This window comes from Schistocerca americana, chromosome 1 (genome assembly GCF_021461395.2).
Source record: "Schistocerca americana isolate TAMUIC-IGC-003095 chromosome 1, iqSchAmer2.1, whole genome shotgun sequence".
Taxonomy (NCBI): Eukaryota; Metazoa; Arthropoda; class Insecta; order Orthoptera; family Acrididae; genus Schistocerca; species Schistocerca americana.
The window spans coordinates 1120466423-1120487917 of NC_060119.1; the positions used below are offsets into that span (position 1 = coordinate 1120466423).

Below are 21495 nucleotides of genomic sequence, written 5' to 3' on the forward strand. Positions count from 1 at the left end.
CAACTTTCGAAGCAGGTGAATGCAGCATGGATGGTTATACCATAGGATGCTATACGCACCTTATAGGCGTCGGTGCCTTGATGCATGGAACAAGTTGCCAGGGCCCATGGCGGACGCTAACCCTACTATGCAACAGGACACGTGCTGACCAAGGTGACTGAAATGAGAACCATTTCTGTATAATGTACTGATGTACATGTCCTGTGAATGTGAACGTCCTATCTACAGTTATTCAAGCTGTTCTGTTTTTCCTGGATATGAGAGCAGTACACCACATGTAGACCAATACCTCAGACAACTACCCCAGCAGTTACCACATGACTCCCTGGCCAGAGACAAATTCTGTACCTGAAGAGTTAATAATATATATTAGACAGCCATTAAATGTGGATAACGCAAATTAATTATGAATACTGCGCAAAAGCAAAGGATCTGGGTTTTGGTTCACGCCACCTCATGAACCGACAACTCTAACAGATATTCCACTTGCTCGTATGGTGTTTACCAACCACACTATTCAAGTTCTCATTGTGTGTGATCAGTAACTGCCAAGGTCTTCAACATGAGTCTCTACTGCAATGATATCTCTATCGAGACCACCTTTTATTCCAGTAATCTGACGATTGAGTGCATAAGAGACGGTTTTAAGGGTAATCGCCGCACAGTTGAAGAGGTGACATTGTGGCATTTCATTACTAGTGACTCCCACGTTAATGTGGCCCAGCATCTCAAACTATGGCCCTGGTCCCCAACCCTGGTCCCACCTGATGGGGGGGGGGGGGGGGGGGAGGTTACTGGGTAAAATACTTATTCATCCATAACCTCAGGCAGTGCACCTGATGATTTCCTCGCCCAGCTACACCTCCCCAGCCACAACCATGCTCAAGATCTGAAGTCAGTTACCTGGCGGTGCAATAAAACCAGGTTCCTGGGGAGACTGCATGGATGATGAAAGGTTGATGCCAGCCTTGTCCAGCGGGAGCTTATTGAGACATCTGAGCACCCTTCTTCACCCAGTCCCTAAGGTACACTCTGAGAGGACGCGCCATTATCTGCCTTCTACAGACCCAATTGTTGGCGCGACGTAGCACCTTCCCACTTGCACGTCTTGTCAGTCACCAGACCAGGGCCAAACCCAGCCATCAGCTACACCCACTCCAGTAAGCAAGAAGGCGCCCATGGCGAATATCCTCACTGACAGCGTGACGACCTTTGGAACACCACAGACTGACAGCAAGGTCACCATTGTTGTAGTTTCCCTTGATTCGACAGCAGTGAAATGTGCGCTGGCATTGATGGCGCCATGTCTTAAGAAGAACCCAACTTCATTGCGCAGCATCACGATAGACGTACCGTTTGTGGAAGTTTTATGGAGACCTAAGTTTCCTAGATTGCTCGCGTCGTCGTCATACAGGTCTTGGACCTAACGCGATCGTATCTGAATATCACTGGGTACGCTTCGCGATCGCCCCTGGTTGCAGGTAAAAAAAAAAAAAATTGGGCCAGACCCGCAGATTTTATTCGACTCTTTCCCGAGCTAAGAACTGTTCCAGATCTCCCGCCCATTGAAAACATCTGGTCGTGGGTTTGCGAGAGATAGGCTCACCATCGCTCGCCAGCCACTGATTGAAGCGGCAAGCAGTGACGTAACCATATCTGTCACCCAAGCTCACTTCGACGTGATGTCCAGCTGGGTTGGAGACGTAGCTGTTAAGGCAGTTCCGAGTATTAAGTTGCGCACCCTTTCTACCCTAAATATCACCTACAAATTGAATCATGTATTCATCTTACTGTACTGCATACACGCATTAAGAAAAATTTTCATTATTTGCTATGCTTTCTGGTGTTGCACCTCCTAATGTATTTTGAAATGTTTCCTTAGCTACCATTTCATTTATTTTTTACACCTTTCCTTATAACATCATCTGTGTATGCGTTAGGTAGAACCAACTTTTTCTCGTACTGTCACTGCAGACACACAAATCATTTTAATATGTTTCTGAGTTTCCCCCGGTGTATACAGTGTTCAAATAACTTTAGGGGAATGCAGCCGGCTGATGCGTCGACAACCGCCAGTATTTCGACTGGAGCGCACTCTACCATTTTCAAGGCATAACTGCAGCAAATAAGCTTTGTGCAAGGGAATTTAAAGCCTCGGTCTCCATATAGATAACGCACACGCACATGCTGTAAACACTAGCGGCATTACAAAATCCAAAGATTACCGACGTTAGAAGTTATCGATAGTGAAATTAATCAGCAACGGGTGAGATAGCATTAACTCAGGCCCTCACTCTTTTTGGTAACGGAGAGGACAGGGTTCCAATAGAATTGAAAGAAAAACTACCACCTCCATTTATAAGTTTACATGCTAATTTGATTTCAACTGCATCCCTAAAAACACTTTCCTAACAGCTGGAAGTGCGTGCCAGAATCTCAGTGTTGTTCCTTAGGATGAAATGAGTCACGACAGTGTTCTGCAAGAGCGGATTGTTTTGGCTGTTGTAAGAGTAACAAAAATTCGGAGTAGGTATTAAAGTCCATGGAGAAGAAATAAAAACGTTGAAGTTCACCGATGACATTGTAATTCTGTCAGAGACAGCAAAGGACTTGGAAGAGCAGTTGAACGGAATGGACAGTGTCCTGAAAGGAAGATATAAGATGAACATCAACAAAAGCAAAACGAGGATAATGCAATGTAGTCGAATTAAATCGGGTGATGCTGAGGGAATTAGATTAGGAAATGAGTCACTTAAAGTAGTAAAGGAGTTTTGCTATTTGGGGAGCAAAATAACTGAGGATGGTCGAAGTAGAGAGGATATAAAATGTAGACTGGCAATGGCAAGGAAAGCGTTTCTGAAGAAGAGAAATTTTTTAACATCGAGTATAGATTTAAGTGTCAGGAAGTCGTTTATGAAAGTATTTGTATGGAGCGTAGCCATGTATGGAAGTGAAACATGGACGATAAATAGTTTAGACAAAAAGAGAATAGAAGCTATAGAAATGTGGTGCTACAGAAGAATGCTGAAGATTAGATAGGTAGACCACATAACTAATGAGGAGGTATTGAATAGAATTGGGGACAAGAGAAGTTTGTGGCACAACTTGACAAGAAGAAGGGACCTGTTAGTAGGACATGTTCTGAGGCATCAAGGGATCACAAATTTAGCGTTGGAGGGCAGCGTGGAGGGTAAAAATCGTAGTGGGAGACCAAGAGATGAATACACTAAGCAGATTCAGAAGGATATAGGTTGCAGTAAGTACTGGGAGATGAAGAAGCTTGCACATGATAGAGTAGCATGGAGAGCTGCATCAAACCAGTCTCAGGACTGAAGACAACAACAACAACAAGGGTATGTGCCGCTTATGTTCAGTATACCGGTTCTCCATAGTTCTGATACTCTGACCAATACATGACATGCCAAAACGCCATGGAATACGGTAGACACCAGTATTACGTAAAGCAAGAACATTCTTTACGGAACCTAAAAGGACTCTGGTTTTAGATGGTGGTCGAATAACACATTTCACATCATAATTTCCGAAAATACGACAAGTCCTGTTCGAAATACTCTTGCTTAAGGTGCCACCTCGGTATTATCATCACTCACCCGGTGAACAGTTGGTCGACATCGCAACATACGTCTGATCTGTCTTTCACTCAAACCATTCTGACGAAAGGTGACCTTAAGATGAGCTAACTCAGCTGACAATGCTCGGGGTCCGAGATGGCATGATCCCTGTGAACCAAGGTACGAAGCACCCCTTCATGCTACGACCTCTGTGGCCGAACGGTTCTGGGCGCTTCAGTCCGGAACCGCGCTGTTGCTACGGTCGCAGGTTCGAATCCTGTCTCGGTCATAGATGTGTGTGATGTCCTTAGGTTAGTTAGGTTTAGGAAGTTCTAAGTGTAGGGGACGGATGACCTCAGATATTAAGTCCCGTAGTGCTTAGAGCCATTTGAACCATTTTGAACCCCTTCACGCTGAGCCGGATAGTGTCAGCTGTGAGTCTGTAGATACAAGTCAGTGTGAGTAGGCTTCCTATTTAGGGAATGAACTAACGTACAATCAGCCTTACTCCTGATCAACACGTCAAAGAAGGGAAAGCAGTCATTCTATTCCACCTCGATCGCCAAAGAAATATTCTGCCAGATAGAATTAAGGTGTGCTAAAAAGTCGTTGAAATTCTCACTGTTATGAGACCAAACAACGAGAGTATCGTCCAATATCTGAAAAAAAGAGCAGGTTTCAAAGTTTCGACTCCAAGACACGTTCCTCTATAAAGAAATTGGCAATAATAGGAGACAACAAGCTTTCCATTTGTAGGCTCACATTACTGGTCATTCAACAAAAAGTGAATGGAATGGAACTCAACACATGTCGAAGCTAACCTCAGTCCCCCGTAGCGAATCACAGAGAGGAATGCGAGTGAAGAGAGAGAGAGACCACGTCCAAACTTACTATAATATCACATTCATTTAATCACATTTTCTCTAATCGACGTAAGAGATCAATCGAGTTCTTAATGTGATGCTCCACCGACCTGCTATAGAGCTCAACGGAGTAACAAGGTGCTTTACTATACAACATGTCGAAGCACCAACATTACTCACAACCCGACAAAAAGTGTCAAGATTCCCCTACGTATCGCTTGCTTGGTAGAGTTATGGCTTGAAAATGGCAGGGTGTGCTCTATTCGAAATATCGGTGGTTCTCGACGACCACCTGACTGCATACATCTAAGTTAATGGAACATTTTCATACTATTTGTCGTAACTGTAATTGTTACATCTTAGGTAACTATGATGTAAAAAAGGTACTGTATATGTGAAACCCTGGTCCGATGTAAGACAGGGCCTGATGGTCCTAATCAGAGCGGGTTAATAAATAAATAAACTTTTCGAGTTTGTTGATAATTTCTGTTTCCTGTAAATTAATGACTTCTTGTGCGGACAGCAATACATAGTTATCTGCATATACTTTCTTACCAATGGAGTTGATCACCTTTCTTAAGGCCCCCCTGCTGAGGATTTGCTTCTTCTCTACGCTGTTGACGATCCAGCTGCAGGCAACACTCAGGACAATGTTAGCGATGTACGGCAGTGCAGAAAGTAACCCGTTCTGCGAGAACACATATCATAAAATTTCAGCTGCAAAATGGGAAAATTCTTTTTGCATTGCACAGAGTACCTCATAAGTCAAAACCTGTTGATAGCGCCATACAAAACCTTAAGGACTGAGTACTTCCGCAACATATCACACTGAAAGAAAGGACATACTTTATTATTATTATTATTATTATTATTACACTAATGGCCATTAAATTTGTTACACCAAGAAGAAATGCAGATGATAAACGGGTTTTCATTTCACAAATATATTATACTAGAACTGACATTAGATTACATTTACACACAATTTGGGTGTATAGATCCTGAGAAATCAGTACGCAGAACAACGACCTCTGGGCGTAATAAGGCCCTTGATACGCCTGGGCATTGAGTCAAACAGAGCTTAGATATCACAGATCATCAAGAATAGTGACTGGGGTATTGTGACGAGCCAGTTGCTCGGCCACCATTGACCAGATGTTTTCAATTGGTGAGAGATCTGAAGAATGCGCTGGCCAGGGCAGCAGTCGAACATTTTCTGTATCCAGAAAGGCCCGTACAGGACCTGCAACATGCGGTCGTGCATTATCCTGCTGAAATGTAGGGTTTCGCAGGGATCGAATGAAGGGTCGAGCCCTGGGTCGTAGCACGTCTGAAATGTAACGTCCACTGTCCAAAGTGCAGTCAATGAGAACAAGAGGTGACCGAGACGTGTAACCAATGGCACCCCATACCATCACGCCGGGTGATACGTCAGTATGGCGATGACAAATACACGCTTGCAATGTGCGTTCACCGCGATGTCGCCAAACACGGATGTGACCATCATGATGCTGTATACAGAACCTGGGATCGTCCGAAACCAGGTTCGTCGTTGAGTACACCATAGCAGGCGCTCCTGTCTGTGATGCAGCGTCAAGGGTAACCGCAGCCATGGTCTCCGAGCTGATAGTCCATGATGCTGCAAACGTCGTCGAACTGTTCGTGCAGATGGTTGTCGTCTTGCAAACGTCCCCATCTGTTGACTGAGGGATCGAGACGTGGCTGCACGATCTGTTACAGCCATGCGGCTAAAATGCCTGTCATCTCGACTGCTAGTGATACGAGGCCATTGGGATCCAGCACGGCGTTCCGTATTACCCTCCTGAACCCACCGATTCCATATTCTGCTAACAGTCATTTGATCTCGACCAACGCGAGCGGCAATGGTGCGATATGATAAACCGCAATCGCGATAGGCTACAATCATACCTTCATCAAAGTCGGAAACGTGATGGTACGCATTTCTCCTCCTTACACGAGGCATCACAACAACGTTTCACCAGGAAACGCCGGTCACTGCTGTTTGTGTATGAGAAATCGGTTGGAAACTTTCCTCATGTCAGCACGTTGTAGGTGTCGCCACCGGCGCCAACCTTGAGTGAATGGTCTGAAAAGCTAATCACTTGTATATCACAGCATCTTCTTCCTGTCGGTTAAATTTCGCGTCTGTAGCACGTCATCTTCGTGGTCTTGCAATTTTAATGGCCAGTGGTGTATTATTATTACTGTAGCAGATAATCCATATTTTCGGCACTGATGAGTGTTGAAGAACGCGGAAAAATTGTCGCAAAGCACAAAGTAATGCAGTCCATTGTTGGTGTTTAACGTTTATGGAGCCTCAAAGAGATGTCAAGCCACTCAGTCATCTTGTAAGATCTCTATAAATGAATGGGAATCAGCTCTGTCTTGTGTTTATAAAACTCTAGTTTACATTCGACACTCTTTCATTTTTTTTATTTGCATTGGTCCTTAGTTCGTGCAAGCAGTGTCTAGAGACTAAACAATTCGCAGTGAAAAGCATATTTCATCTGTCGTCCGTGAACCAGTCTACTGTAGCTAAATGTAGGAGTACCCACCAATAGTTCCAAGCAGCGTCCGAAAAATTAGTCAAGAATAATTACTCTATTTGTGGCTCGTCACTCTCTAGAGTAGTACCTTGAGGCAAGAGCCAGCAGTAGCAACATCGCTGACCTGTTAGCAAGGGGAACCACATAGGGATAGAACTGCTGACGCATCTGTGCAATGAGTGCGCACGTGTGATCCCTGTTGGCCGAACTATTCACTTCAGAGGTAAGGTTACATCAGTTTCTGAACCAATATCTAAGAAAATTCACACGTCCGTACTTAATGTACTCATTACGGCGAGATTTATCTCACCAGGGTAGACAACTTATCTTAGAGAGCGCTTACACGTTACCTCTGCTATACATTCCTGTTGCTCACCTGTGGGGGATGACGTAGTACTCATCCTCATCAGTGTTTTAGACTTGGCCCCGAACGCCTCTTGCATACTGGATAAACCCGTAATGTAAGTGGCTCTACATCCCGCATAATTAATCCTGTGTTTATCATGGAGCTACATATCTTCGACATCTTGATCTGCAGGTTATATCCGTGAAAATATTGAAAGAAGTTCTAAAATTACCATCCGTTGGTCATTTAGACTATGCTGGATGCCGTCCCTGGAAACTTTGTTCTTCCTCTGAGCTTTCCTTCAAGGTTTGTAATCAGTGTATGAACTCTCAGACACTGTTACGAAGGAAAGAATGTAATCCTGATCTGTGAATAATATGTTATACTCTCATGAGAGAGTGCTTCATTGGTAGACGGAGGTGAAGTACTGTTCACGAACGTAACTGCATTATAATTGAAGTACTTCTCTTTCAAAAAAAATTGGAGTCGCGTCCAAAAGCTACAATACATTACAACAATTTTGTTTAGCTTGAAACGATAATAATTGTATGCCTATCAAAAGTTTACTCTATAAGCTTTTTGTTGAGGATGTGTTTAGCACATCCCAGTACAAACACTAATATAGTGTACCAATCGCAAGTCACCAGAGAAAAGTTTCATCTTTCTCCCAAAGCGATCAGACCGTAGAATGACTACTACCAGGGTTAGAGACCTCAAACTCGTACCAGTATTACATAATTCACCAGACATTGTTTATCTGTAATTAATTTTATATCTGATGGATTTGTTCAGAAACATAACTTCGTATTTCCCTTCTTTTTAAAAAAAATTAAGAAACCGTAGATCAGTTGCTAAATCCACCATCTTCTGCGGTTTCTTCATTTTTCAAAATGGACTTGTACGGTTCCGGCTGCCCCACAAGAATAACTATTTCCCTTTATCCGCCAGTTAGTAAACGGTTTATAAACAGTCGCAAAAGTGTTGAGAAACATGTACACTCAACATCAAAGAATATTCAGACCATTTGGCAACAGCAGCAGAAAATCCAGTCTGCAGCGTGACGTCAGAGAGAGAGAGGAAATGCGTCTTGATGTAGGAAATGTGAGGCACCCGACACTCATTCTGTAACTGCCTAGACCCCTTGTGTAAGTGTAGCGACTTGTTGTTCACGCACATCTATAGTGTGAGAGGTCGACTAGAATGATTTAGAGTGTGTGTTACCTGCAAAAGAAAAAGTTCAAAGAAAGGCAGCACGTTTTGTATTATCGCGAAATATGGGAGAGAGTGTCACAAAAATGATACAAGATTTGAGATGGACATCATTAAAAGAAAGGCGTTTTTCGTTGCGACGGAACTTCGCCGGCCGTGTGGCCGAGCGGTTCTAGGCACTTCAGTCTGGAACCGTACGACCGCTACGGTCGCAGGTTCGAATCCTGCCTCGGGCATGGATGTGTGTGATGTTCTTAGGTTAGTTAGGTTTAAGTAGTTCTAAGTTCTAGGGGACCGATGACCTCAGATGTTGAGTCCCATAGTGCTCAGAGCCATTTGAACCATTGAACGGAATCTTCTCAAGAAATTCCAATCACCAACTTTCTCCTCCGAATGCGAAAATATTTTGTTGACACGGACTTACATAGGGAGGAATGATCACAAAGATAAAATAAGGGAAATCAGAGCTCGTACGGAAAGATATAGGTGTCCAAAAAATGGTCCAAATGGCTCAGAGCACCATGGGACTTAACATCTATGGTCATTTGTCCCCTAGATTTTAGAACTACTTAAACCTAACTAACCTAAGTACATCACACACATCCATACCCGAGGCAGGATTCGAACCTGTGACCGTAGCAGTCACGCGGTTCCAGACTGAAGCGCCTAGAACCGCACGGCCTCACCGGCCGCCAGATATAGGTGTTCATTCTTTCCGCGCGCTATACGAGATTGGAATAATAGAGAATTGTGAAGGTGGTTCGATGAACCCTCTGCCAGGCACTTGAACGTGATTTGCAGAGTATCCACGTAGATGTAGATGTAGAAGAGCATTGCAAAAACAAGCATTTTGTGAGTCAATGTATCTCTCATGTGTCCTGTAAGTTCCAATAAAAGCCATTAGTTGTTACTGATTATCTGTCACTTATAGTAAGGTAAAAGTGAGTAGTACTACAGTGGTGACCCTATTTTGTAAAAATTAGTTCTTCTGCACCGCGTAACTACCACGCCGCCTGGAAAATGGAGAAGCAACACTCACAACCATACTAGCTTTCCTGTAAACAAGAAAAAACCCAACATCCACATAATCACACTTCAGCGGTTTTTCCAACAATTTCGTCGCTACTGGACAGTCCAGATGCAACGTCACCAACTACAACAGCTTCAGTACGGCTGCCGACTTTCTCGCAGCTCATCCGACAGAATACTTCGTCATCTTCCAACAAAGTGGCGTGTGTAACAACGAAGACAAATTGAACCCAATCATCGCCAACATTGATGACTAATTGGTTAAAATGGTACGAGACACAGTACTGCAGCGCACCTCGGAGCAGTCGTACCAAAATTTTAGAGACATAGTAATGAAGCGCCAGTCAGTACCTAAGGGACAACGTATGCAACTAATCCTGAAAGAAGAGACCATCGGAAACAGAAGCGTGACGGCAGGTGTGTCAGAAGCTGTTCTCAGAACCATTACGCACGATTTGACATCAACACAAAGTGTGGTTTGGCAGCACATGATAAGTTACCATTATCCGTATTAATAGAGGAGGCCGACGCAATTTTCCACTCTTTCCCTGTGGCACTTAATCACTATATGTGCGCTAAAAGAGGAATAGTGCCGGACACTCCGGTTTATGGCGTTGTTACATAAAGCAACAAACCGCAATTTGACATTGACACTACTGGTGCTAAAAGAGTGAGACAAAATTGAGAAAGGGAAAACAGTGAGGAAGAGGGGGGGGGGGGGGGGCGGGGGCAGAGGGGAAGGACGAAGGGTATGCATCACTCAAGGACACACGAAAGAATTCGTCTTCGTCTGCACATGTATCGGCAGATTCGGTGTTCTGGTAACAGTAACTACAGATCACGTTTGTCAGTTTGACTGCTCACTATTTACCGAGCTCATAAAGTTATCTGACATCTCCTAACTAAAAAGTACTAGCTACCAGCCAGCGAGTAACAGGATCGTGAAACGACTGTATCGAACACTCTAAGCAGCACTCATGGGCCAAGAAAGTACCTGGACCGACACAAAACCTGTTTATTACTGGAGTTAAAGACAACTGTAAAAACAGATACAGGTACAACGAAAAACCAGTCCAAAGCTGCAAATTTCATTTTTTTGTTATTCACTCATTGACTAGTTTAGAACCAGGACCCATTTTCGATCCATCGCAACATAGTCAAAAATGGTATTTTCGAAAATGCAAAAACCATGCTAAGAATGTGCAAACGAACAGTACAGCGCATACAGATACAGAGCTACCTGTATGCGATTTGAAAATGGGTCCCAGTCACAAATTAGTCACTGAGAGAATAAAAAAAAATGAAATTGCAACTTTGGACTGGTTTTTCGTTGTACTGATTGACAGAAATCGCTGCCTCACAGCTATTCCAGCATTCTGGAAGTTCGTGAAAATAGATATTTACTTAGTCCCGAGTCATTTAGTGTATGAACAACAAATTCGCGTCCCGCCGACCTAATAAAGAACCAAGAAGGGACGACACTCTCCGCCCGCGTCTTGCAAGAATTCGCATAAACACTGCGGTGCTCAATGCAACAGTTCATTCCGTCACGCCATCAAGTAAACAGTTTTACACAAGGACCTCTACAGTTGTTGCACATATGCTTACGTGTTGACGCTGTTCCACCCTACACTGGACCATATCGCGTATTACACCTCAGCTCGCACACTTTTAGTACTTCAAAACAGTAAAACTACAACAATGTAGAGAGAGTGAAGCCCGCATACGTTACAGACGGAGAGCCTTCAGAAAAGCCACACACAGCTCTCCCAACTTAAACCCCACCGGGCGAGCAGCTTTCAGAGAACACCACCACCACAACTTCATCGAATCAAGATGTGGACGATACAGTTTCATCAGCAACACCTGCTAGAAGCAATTTACTGAAACCTGCAGTGTCGCCTCCATCAGGTTTTATTACATGAGCATGGCCATATCATTCGATCGAATTGTCCAGAATGTTCTACAAATTGATTGCGAATATGAAGTCCATGAACGGCTGCAATTGGTCTCCAAGTAGCCGAACATAACCATTTCCAGTCAATGATCGTATCAGTTGGGCTAGAAGATCCAGTCCATTCCAAGTAAACACAGCCTACACCATTATGGAACCACCACCAGCTTACACAGTGCTGGACGACAACTTGAGTCCATGGCTTCATGGGGTCTGCGCCACACTCGAACACAACCATAATTTCTGACCAACTGAAATCGAGACTCATCTGACTAGGCCACGGTTCTCCAGTCGTCTAGGATCCAACCGACACGGTCACGAGTCCAGGAGAGTCGCTGCAGGTGACGTCATACTGTTAGCAAAGGCACACGCAGTCGGCCGCTGTGGCCGAGCGGTTCTAGTCGCTTAAGTCCGGAACCGCGCGGCTGCTACGGTCGCAGGTTCGAATCCTGCCTCGGCATTGGTGTGTGTGATGTCCTTAGGTTAGTTAGGTTTAAGGGGGGTAGGACGTCGGACGGGCCAACAGTAGGGGGACAAGGGGCGCGTCACCCCACTCTCCATTGTTGCCAAATTTATTCAAGATGGCGGCGATGACGTCATCCAATATGGCGGCATGTAGACCTGGCAACAGTGCATGACGACATCCAAGACGGCGAATTTTGGCGGGAAAATAGGCCAATTGTGCTACGTCCACTAACCTAACCTTCAGAAAAAAATTGAGGGAAGTTTGAATTTTGGTGGGAAAATAGCCCAATTGCGCTATGTCCACTAACCTAAGCCTCCAGAAGAAAAAAAAAAATGGCGGGCAGTTTGAATTCCAACAGGATAATGCATGCAATGACCATTGGGTTGGAGTGTTATTAGATGGGATGTAGATTGTTCCGTTGACTACTTCTGCACATTTGCTTCCTTTATTTAACTGAGTGAAGATCGATTGTGGTGTGTTGTATACATGCTTGCCTGTTGTCTAGACCTGGGACAAACCTTAGTTGACATGTAAATTATAGCCAAGATCTCGAAAATGTTACATGACTGAGACCGGTATTTGAGAGTGGAAATATCATTTTGCGTATGTTAGTTTCTAGTTAGTCAGTGGTTTACAGCATGCTGCACATAGATAAAGTTCGGCGTTTGTAGAGAATTAATTTGAAGTCTATATCTTGGGAATTATGATGAACTAGTGATCGGTAGGGTGTAGCCTAGTGCATGATATTGAGAAGTACAGCTAAAATGGTGTAATATTATGGAGAAACTACATGTGTTCTTGCAGTCTATGAGTCTGAGGATGTCTGAAGAAAAGCGAACAGATAAGGAAGGAGAGACAGTAAGGCGTTTGTGCTGAGGAGGGGACGATACCGAATTTGTAAAAAACAGTTCTGAGGGTGACTTAGATCCGCTGATGTAAGAGGGAAGATTAGCTCTGAGTGTTGGGTCTGTAGAGAGAACAGGTTGACGGGCACTTTCCTAGGATTGGGGAGCATTGCTGTATATAGACGCTGTAGGGGTAGAATATTTTTTTCGCATGCTGTAGAGATATACTGGATAAGTGCACTGTTTTGTGTCAAATGTGTATATACTGTATTGTGAAGTTAATGTGGTTTACATTGTGTAGCGTTTGTATCTACTGCACTCTAAAGTTAATATTGATTATGTTATGTGACGAGTAGAGAGGAAGTCGTAAGGACGGTAGAGATATTTCCAGAGCAACAGCGGTCAAGAGAGTGTGTTTCCGATACTTAGCTCATTGTGGAATGCCAATCAAATGAGACCGCGATCGTAAGATTTAACTGTATAAGTATAATGAGATCAACGACTTCGGTATTCGAGAGTGCGAATATAATATTTTGGTCTGTTTGTTTCTAGTTATTGAGTGGTTTAAAGGATGCTGTACTTAGAAAAAAAAAGGTGTGTTCTTGTAGTCTATGAGTCTGGATAAGTTTGTAGAAAAAAAGCGAGAAGGCAAGGAAGAAGAAGAGAGAGTAACGCATTTGTGTTGAGGGGAAGCGATCGCCGAATTTGTGGAACAGTTCTGAGAGGGACTTCCGTCCGTTGATGCAGAAGGGCTGATTACCGCTGAGTGTGGCGTGTGTAGAAAGAAAGAGCAGGTTCATACTGCTTCCTTAGGAATTGAGAGAATTGGGACATGTAGTGGGTATTGTAAAGTTAATGTGGTTTACATTGTGTAGGATTTGTATATAATGGATTGTAAAGTTACTAATGCTTATGTTATGGGATGAGGAGAGACGATGACCGTCTGTGTGTGTGTGTGTGTGTAGATTGAGGGGGGATGTGGAGGTAATTTAGCGATCTCTGTAAAAGTATGGACAGGAAGCATCAGAAAGAAAAGCAGGATGGTACTTTGATAACGAGTCCTTCGAAAATTAGACCAGTAAATTCGATAAGAAGGAATAAGAATGATTAATCGGTTGTGCTGGGATATAGGAGAGTTGAGAACATTTGCGTATGTTGAGAGCTGGAAAGGTAGGAGGAGCGCATTCAGTATTACACTGCTGGCCACCGTAAATGCAACACCCTGAAGGAAGCATCCGAATCAAGTGAAATTTACACCATGGGTTTGCAGCGATGAGATATGCAACTGATTAGAATTTCAGCGCAGACGCACATCACGCGCGCCTGTGGCGCCACCTCATAGCGCCATTTAAGGCTTGGCGATTTCGACGAGTGTACGTTCGGCACGTGTTTTTACCTTGTGGTTGTTTCACAAGACGATCAGTTATGCCTCGTAGACAACAGCGAACATCGTTTGATCAAGTATCCGAGTTCGACAGAGGAAGGATAGTGGCTTACCGAGATGGTGGATTATCATACAGAGAAATCGCTAGTCGTGTTGGACGAAACCAAACAACGGTAATGCGGATATGTGACCGTTGGATGCAGGAGGGTACGACGGACCGACGTGGTCGATCGCATTCACCTCGGTGCACCACTGCACGTGCTGATAGGCAAATTGTGTGCATGGCAGTGACGGATCGCTCAGTGACATCCCGAACCATAGCACAGCACATTGCGTCTGTAACGCATCATCCAGTGTCTGCGCGTACCATTCGACGCCGTTTACAGCAGAGTGGTCTGTCCTCAAGACGTCCATTGCTTCGTCTACCATTGACGCAGAACCACAGACGACTCGGTCGCCAATGGTGTGATGGCAGACGGATGTGGACGGCAGAATGGAATGACGTTGTCTTTACTGACGAGGCACGCTTCCGTCTGCAGCACCACGATGGTCGGATTCGAGTGTGGAGACACCATGGAGAGAGGATGCTGGACAGCTGCATTATCCACCGCCACACTGGTCTTGCACCGGGTATTATGGTATGGGGCGGTATTGGATATTACTCTCGCACGCCTCTAGTACGCATTGCCGGTACTTTAAATAGCCGGCGCTACATATCCGAGGTGCTGGGAGCCAGTTGTCCTTCCTTACCTTCAGGGCTCGGCTACAGCCATATTTCAACAGGATAATGCGCGACCACACGTGGCACGCATTGTCCAAAGGTTCTTCGTCAATAACCAGATTGAATTGTTTCCCTGGCCTGCTCGCTCTCCGGATCTTTCGCCGATAGAAAACATGTGGTCCATGGTTGCTCAACGAGCGACCCAGATTACATCCCCAGCTGCCACACCAGATGATCTTTGGCAACGTGTGGAAGCTGCTTGGGCTGCTGTACCCCAGGAACACACCCAACGTCTCTTTGACTCAATGCCGAGACGTGTGGCAGCGGCGATCTCCAACAATGGCGGCTACTGTCTGTAAACGTAATCATTTGATACTTGGTCAACATGTTATCTACAAAATAAATTTTGTTGTGCTACCTCTTGTCTTTCTTGGTGTTGCATTTACGGTGGCCAGCAGTGTATTTTGGTGAACAAGTTCTGTTAGGGTAAGAATTTGAATTTACAAATAAGCTTAGAAAACACGAAAGCGAGCGTTAACTATTTTTGGGGGCACTATACAATTTCGGAGAGGTTGACTGGGCTCTTATTTTTTTATTTTTTTTTATTTTCAAATGATCGTGTTAGATTGAGAGGGGAGAGAAGCGCTGGGATGTGTGCGGACGGTGTGTGTGTGAACTCGCTCTCGGCTATTCTGACAACAGACGTGAAGGTGGAAATGTGTCGCACATAGGCCGGCGAGCAATGGAATGTGGCCTTAACATCTGTGTTGGACCGCACTGAGTTAGGACGGTGACAGATGACTCGCGTGGCCTGGCTTGGATAGTCATGTTCCGCGTGTAGGTGATATGAATTTCTCAGGTGTTCGGTGTGAATGGGGCTGTCATCAAGTCATGTTTGAAGGGTCGAACAGAGGCCTTTGAGCGAATTGAGAGCTGTCGGACGTGTGACTTAATGTGTGATAGGTTGGTTGCGCGCATCTATTGAGTTACTTTGCTGTGCGTTATTTGGACAGATTACGAGTACTGATGGTGTTTACAGTTATGTGTACTGCATTATTTAGGAGCAGTTTGATATTGTGCACTGAAATTAGGAGCTGTTTGCGTGTCTGGCGACTGTGCAACATGACACCAGGTATATCAGGATGAGTGTTTTTTGTATGAGAGTGATAGGTATACTCGATGCGTAAATAAAATGTACGTAAAGTATTTGTGGGACGATATAGAATATGAGAGAGTTCGAGTTGGTTGTTATTTTTTCTACTTGGAGGGATTGTTAGATCGAATTGCTGAGGTGAGTAGCTACGAGAGCGCGAGGGATGTGATTGCAGCATATCTCCATCTCTCAGCGGTTAACTAACGATAGAGCGAGCAATGTTCTCAGCTTAGCTACTGGGGGTGTGCTCTGGCCATGTGCTAGACCGTGTGGATTGAACAACAGTATTAGGTTCATAGTTTAGCTAGAATATCTATACATGGATATGTCCGACGCTAGTATAAAGGTGCAGACTGTGATGTGGGCGGTCTCGCGCTCGTGGTGAGTGAGAGAGCAAAGCAGACGATTTTGAGTCATCACAGGTGACTTAGGTTAGTGGCTTTGTTTGCCACAATTTTCTTGTGTTTGGTAGCGAAACACGAACTGACCATCAGAATTGAAGCTTGGCTTATTTATATATATAGAATGTGATATAAGTTAATGTGAGTTAGTACATGTTAGTGCACGTTAGTAAACGGAAGCAAGCATTAGTACATGTTAGCCAATAAACATGGGTCGGTAAAAGGACGTGGTGGTCGGTAGGGACTTAAACTATTTCATTTCAAGTCCAGGTGGGTGTGGCAGTGGCGAAAATTGATTCCAAGTCTAGGTGGACGTGTCAGTTTTCCGCATCATAAAGGTTAATTAATTGATCAGACTAATTAAATAGTCATGTGGAATTAGTTACATTAACTTGCGGAGGTACTAAGCTAGGTGCGTGCGATGGCTCATGTGTACGGACGTGTGTTTTCGCCAAGATCCTGGATTAGATAATCGAGGCATGTGGGCTGAATAATGAGAATCAGGTGATCAGTTAACTTAGTGAGAGCGTTCTTTGTCTGACAGAACTACGTGGTCGATCGCGCGCTGTGACGTCAAGGAAGTTTCCAACTCGGTAGAAAAATCATTCCGTTTACCAGAAACGAGTAGGCAGAGGTTGAGTGCTGGTGGCTTAGTTTGAAGCAATTTTCTTAGGTTGGTGGCGGAAGCGAAAGTGAGCTTTGTTTACTGGCAGATTGGCGCTGGTTCTTAGGAGGAGGCGGAGGTGGCGTTCTGGTTCTTGAAAAGTAGTTGATATTAGGCAGTTGAACACGTTTGAATATGTATATGAAATTGTAAATGGAATTATTTAATATAGTGGGGTGGTGAGAGTGAATTAGCGAGCGTTCTCGCAACGAGCAAACGCACTGTTATATTGTCATGGTGGATTCCACTGTCAGTCAAACTCTGGCGCCAAACGTATCCTTTGTACGGTTCACGGTCGACAGGAAACATCGTGTCCGGTGTTAAGTGCTCGCGGGTGCGACTGACCGTTTGTGGCGGTGCTGTCTACTTGGCGCGCTGGCTGTGGGGGCTGGACGGGCACCGTAAATCGCTTGACATCAGCCGGCCAGGGAGCGGGCTCAGCCGGCCGCGCGCACGTCAGCTGCGGTCTGGAGTTTCACTGTGTGAGCATGGAGAAGTCATTTGGAATACACCTGCATGACCGTAATGTCTGAAATAAAGAGTCATTTTCCAGGTATTTACAGAAGGCTATATCCGCTGCGTGCATGGAGGGTGTGTGACGTAAGAGGGGGAGTGGCGCAGCGATTGTAGAGTTATTATGCGCGCGCGAGAGTGAGTCAATTAGCGGGCGTTCTAGTGCGGTCCAAACGTGCTCTTATATAGTCATAGCGGATTCCACTGTCGAGCAAACTTTGCCGCCAAAAGTGTAGCACTGCGTTCTCGCTCGCACAGAGACACGTGGCGAATGGCTGTGTGAGGTCGGCATCGACAGGTTTGAACGTGGTGCCGGAAGTGTTGCAGGGAAACGGCCGACCGTTGTGTGATTCAGCTCCGAGGGAGTCAATTTTGGCGGGAAACGTGTGGAGGCGACGAATGCATGTGGTGAGCGGACAAGGGGCCGCTGTGACGTCAAACTCGACAAGTTCCAACGTGTCCAGCGAAAACATGTTTACGACGTGGGAGCGATTGCTGGGCTCGCCCCTCTCGCTAGTGGCCGGCCGCCTCACGTGACAGGTGTAGACAGTGTCTCAACATGCTGACCAGGGGTGGCGAGGATTTGAACTAATTCAGTTGGACCGCAGACGTCGTGGTGACTGCACTGCGATATCAAAGATGTGTGTGCCGACTGTGTTGGAGAACAAGTGATGACTGTACTGCTTGAAATAAAGTCTTCAGTCCCTTCCCCCCTGGAAAATCAAAGGACGTGAATTAAGTTACTATAAGTGCAGTTTATTATTTGATGCGATTATGATAGGCTACCAGTGAGAAAAAAGATAAGTAACGGAGAAAGCTCGTACATGTGATCAATTATGGTGTTGGGGATTAGAACTTGTGATAGATTTCTGTTATGGATGTAAGGAGAATGGCTTTCTCACCGAGAAAATCGGACATCCTGAATAAATAATAAGTGATAATAATACATAGAAGTACAGTTTCTGAGAGAATATCGTGTTGGAATTTGAATTTGGCGCATTTTTCTAGTGGAGGTAGGCCTATAATAATAAATGATAATGAATGATAATAAATGATAATCAATGATAATGAATGATAATGAAAGTTAATAAATGATAATGAATGATAATGAATGATAATACATGATAATGAATGACAATGAATGATAATGAATGTTAATGAATGATAATGAACAAAAGTAAGGTTTTGCAGCCATTATCGTGTAGGAATTTGAATTTGGAGGGAATTTTCTAGTGGAGGCAGGTAAATAATAATAAATAATAATAAATTATAATAAATTATAATAAATGATAATGAATGATAATGAATGACAATGAATTATAATGAATGACAATGAATGATAATGAATGACAATGATAATTAATGTTAATAAATGATAATGATTGATGATGAATGATAATGAATGTTAATTAATGATAATCAATAATAATAATAAAGACAAGTATGGTCTTTGCATGCATTATCCTGTTGGAATTCAAACTTCCTGCCATTTTTTTTTCTTCTGGAGGCTTAGGTTAGTGGACATAGCGCAATTGGACTATTTTCCCGCCAAAATCCGCCATCTTGGATGACGTCAGGCACTGTTGCCAAGTCTACATGCCGCAATATTGGATGACGTCATCGCCACCATCTTGAATAAATTTGGCAACAATGGAGAGTGGGGTGACACGCCCCTTGTCCCCCTACTGCCGACTTGGAGCAGGAGCGGCATCACAGGACATTTTAATTTCCAGTGTCTATACTTTTACAAATAAATTCATAAATCTTTGTCAGCATCACCAGGACGGATTCACGATTCATACTCATAGCAGTGGAAGTTCGAAAACATAACAAAACAATTTTTTTCGTGTGAAATTTTCATCATTTTTTCACTTACTAATAGCTGCATTTGTTGCTATAGGTACACTTTTCTTCATAAGTAAGAGAGATTCTTCGATGAATTTTGCACAGCATACATATCATACTTACAGGTGCATGAAACTCTATACTTTATTTAATTTCTGAAAAGACGAATGAGCTGTTGTATTTTAAACTTCATGTTTAGAAAAAACACAAATTTTGTATTTAATTACATCTATTCTTACCACAGTTTTAATAGATGAGGAAAATTCTAGAGTTTCGTACACCTTTAAGTATGGTTTGTATGATATGCAAAATTCATCGAACTATCTCTCTTACTTATGAAGAAAAGTGTACCTATAGCAACAAATGCTGCCATTAGTTAGTGAAAAAAATGATGAAATTTCACACGTAAAAAAAATTACTTCGCTATGTTTTCGAACTTCCACTGCTATGAGTGTGAATTCTGAATCCTTGCTGGTCATGCTGACAAAGTTTTATGAGTTTATTTGTAAAAGTATAGACAGTGGAAATTAAAATGTCCTGTGGTGCCTCTCCTGCTCCATGTCGGCCCGTTTGACGCCCTACCGCACCCCCCCCCCCCTTTCCCTTAAGTAGTTCTAAGTCTAGGGGACTGATGACCTCAGATGTTAAATCCCATAGTGCTCATAGCAATTTGAACCGTATGAAAGGCATACGCGTCGGTCGTCTTCTCCCATGGCCCATTACCGCCAAATTTCGCTGCACTGTCCTAAAGGATACATTCGTCGTAAGTCCCATATTGATATCTACCGTTATTTCAAGCAGCATTGACTGTTTGTTAGCACTAACAAATCTACGCAAACACCGCTGCTCTCGGTCCTTAAGTGAAGGCAAACACCCACCGCGTTGTCTGTGGTGACAGGTAATGCCTGGAATGCAATGCGGACCTCAGAAAATTAAATTCCTTAACGTTTTCCGAAATGGAATATGCCATGCGTCTAGCTATAAATAACAATCCCTTCTTGCGGCCGTAATCACCACGAAGACCTTTTCACATCAATCACCTGAAGTACAAATGACAGCTCCGCCAACCCATTGCCCTTCCATACCTTGTGACCGCGATACTACCGCCATTAGTGTGGGTGCGTATCGCTATCCGTCTCAGAGTACATCTCCTTTCGAGCCGTTTAACACAACTGACGCAATTCTGACAAACTTTAGCTAGTAATTAATCGTTCTTGCCGTATATTCTATAGTATTTACGTGCATTAGTGTCAGATAGACGTGATAAATTGCAGGTTTCAGTTTTTATTTGCGTCTAAATAAGATAAGCGAAGTTTCTGTTTAGGGCAGTTTCGCGTGTACGCAAAAGTTTGTTTACATTCTTAACTGAAGTTAATGAAGCGGGATTACCAATTACGTCAGTGCACAATACGCAGTATTTATGTTTAATAGTGTCATTTAGACTCGATACATTGAAGGTAGCTGTTTTTATACGTTTTATTAGGTCATTTTTCGCGTGTATGTAAACTTTTGTTTACATTACAAATATGAGGGTTAATCAGTTTACGTTAGTGTACAATACTCAGTATTGACGTTTATTAGTGTCATTTATACTCGATACATTGAAGGTAGAAATTTTTATACGGTTTTTTTAGGGAACGTGATACTGACAGTGAGATCTAGCCTCACTTGTATACGTTTGACCAGCGCAACCTGCGACCGTTAACAGTTAAGCAAACGTAAAATACTTAATAAATTAGCGTTAAAAAATAAAACTACAATATCTGAGTAAATCAGTGTTACAATACAACTTCTGAACCCATCGTACATACGGTTTAGTGAGCAGTAAACTAAAACTCACCTCGCCACTTGCTGTGGGCATTAGTGATCGCAAGTACTGTAAGCCCATCGATTTATGTAAATTAGATTTCGTATTTGTGCTTTACACTCTGAACTCTTACTGCTAGCTAAAAGTTTTGTTTTG

The 21495-nt window shown here is 43.7% G+C and overlaps 1 protein-coding gene across 1 annotated transcript in view; it reads right to left on the minus strand.

Moving 5' to 3' along the window:
* The window catches only part of LOC124596845 (putative inorganic phosphate cotransporter), a 56924-nt gene that overhangs the window by 4095 nt on the left and 31334 nt on the right, over positions 1 to 21495 (minus strand). Inside the window, exon 6 of the mRNA XM_047135899.1 lies at positions 4991 to 5123. Coding sequence (XP_046991855.1) covers positions 4991 to 5123 — 133 coding nt within the window. The remainder of the gene's footprint in view (positions 1 to 4990; positions 5124 to 21495) is intronic.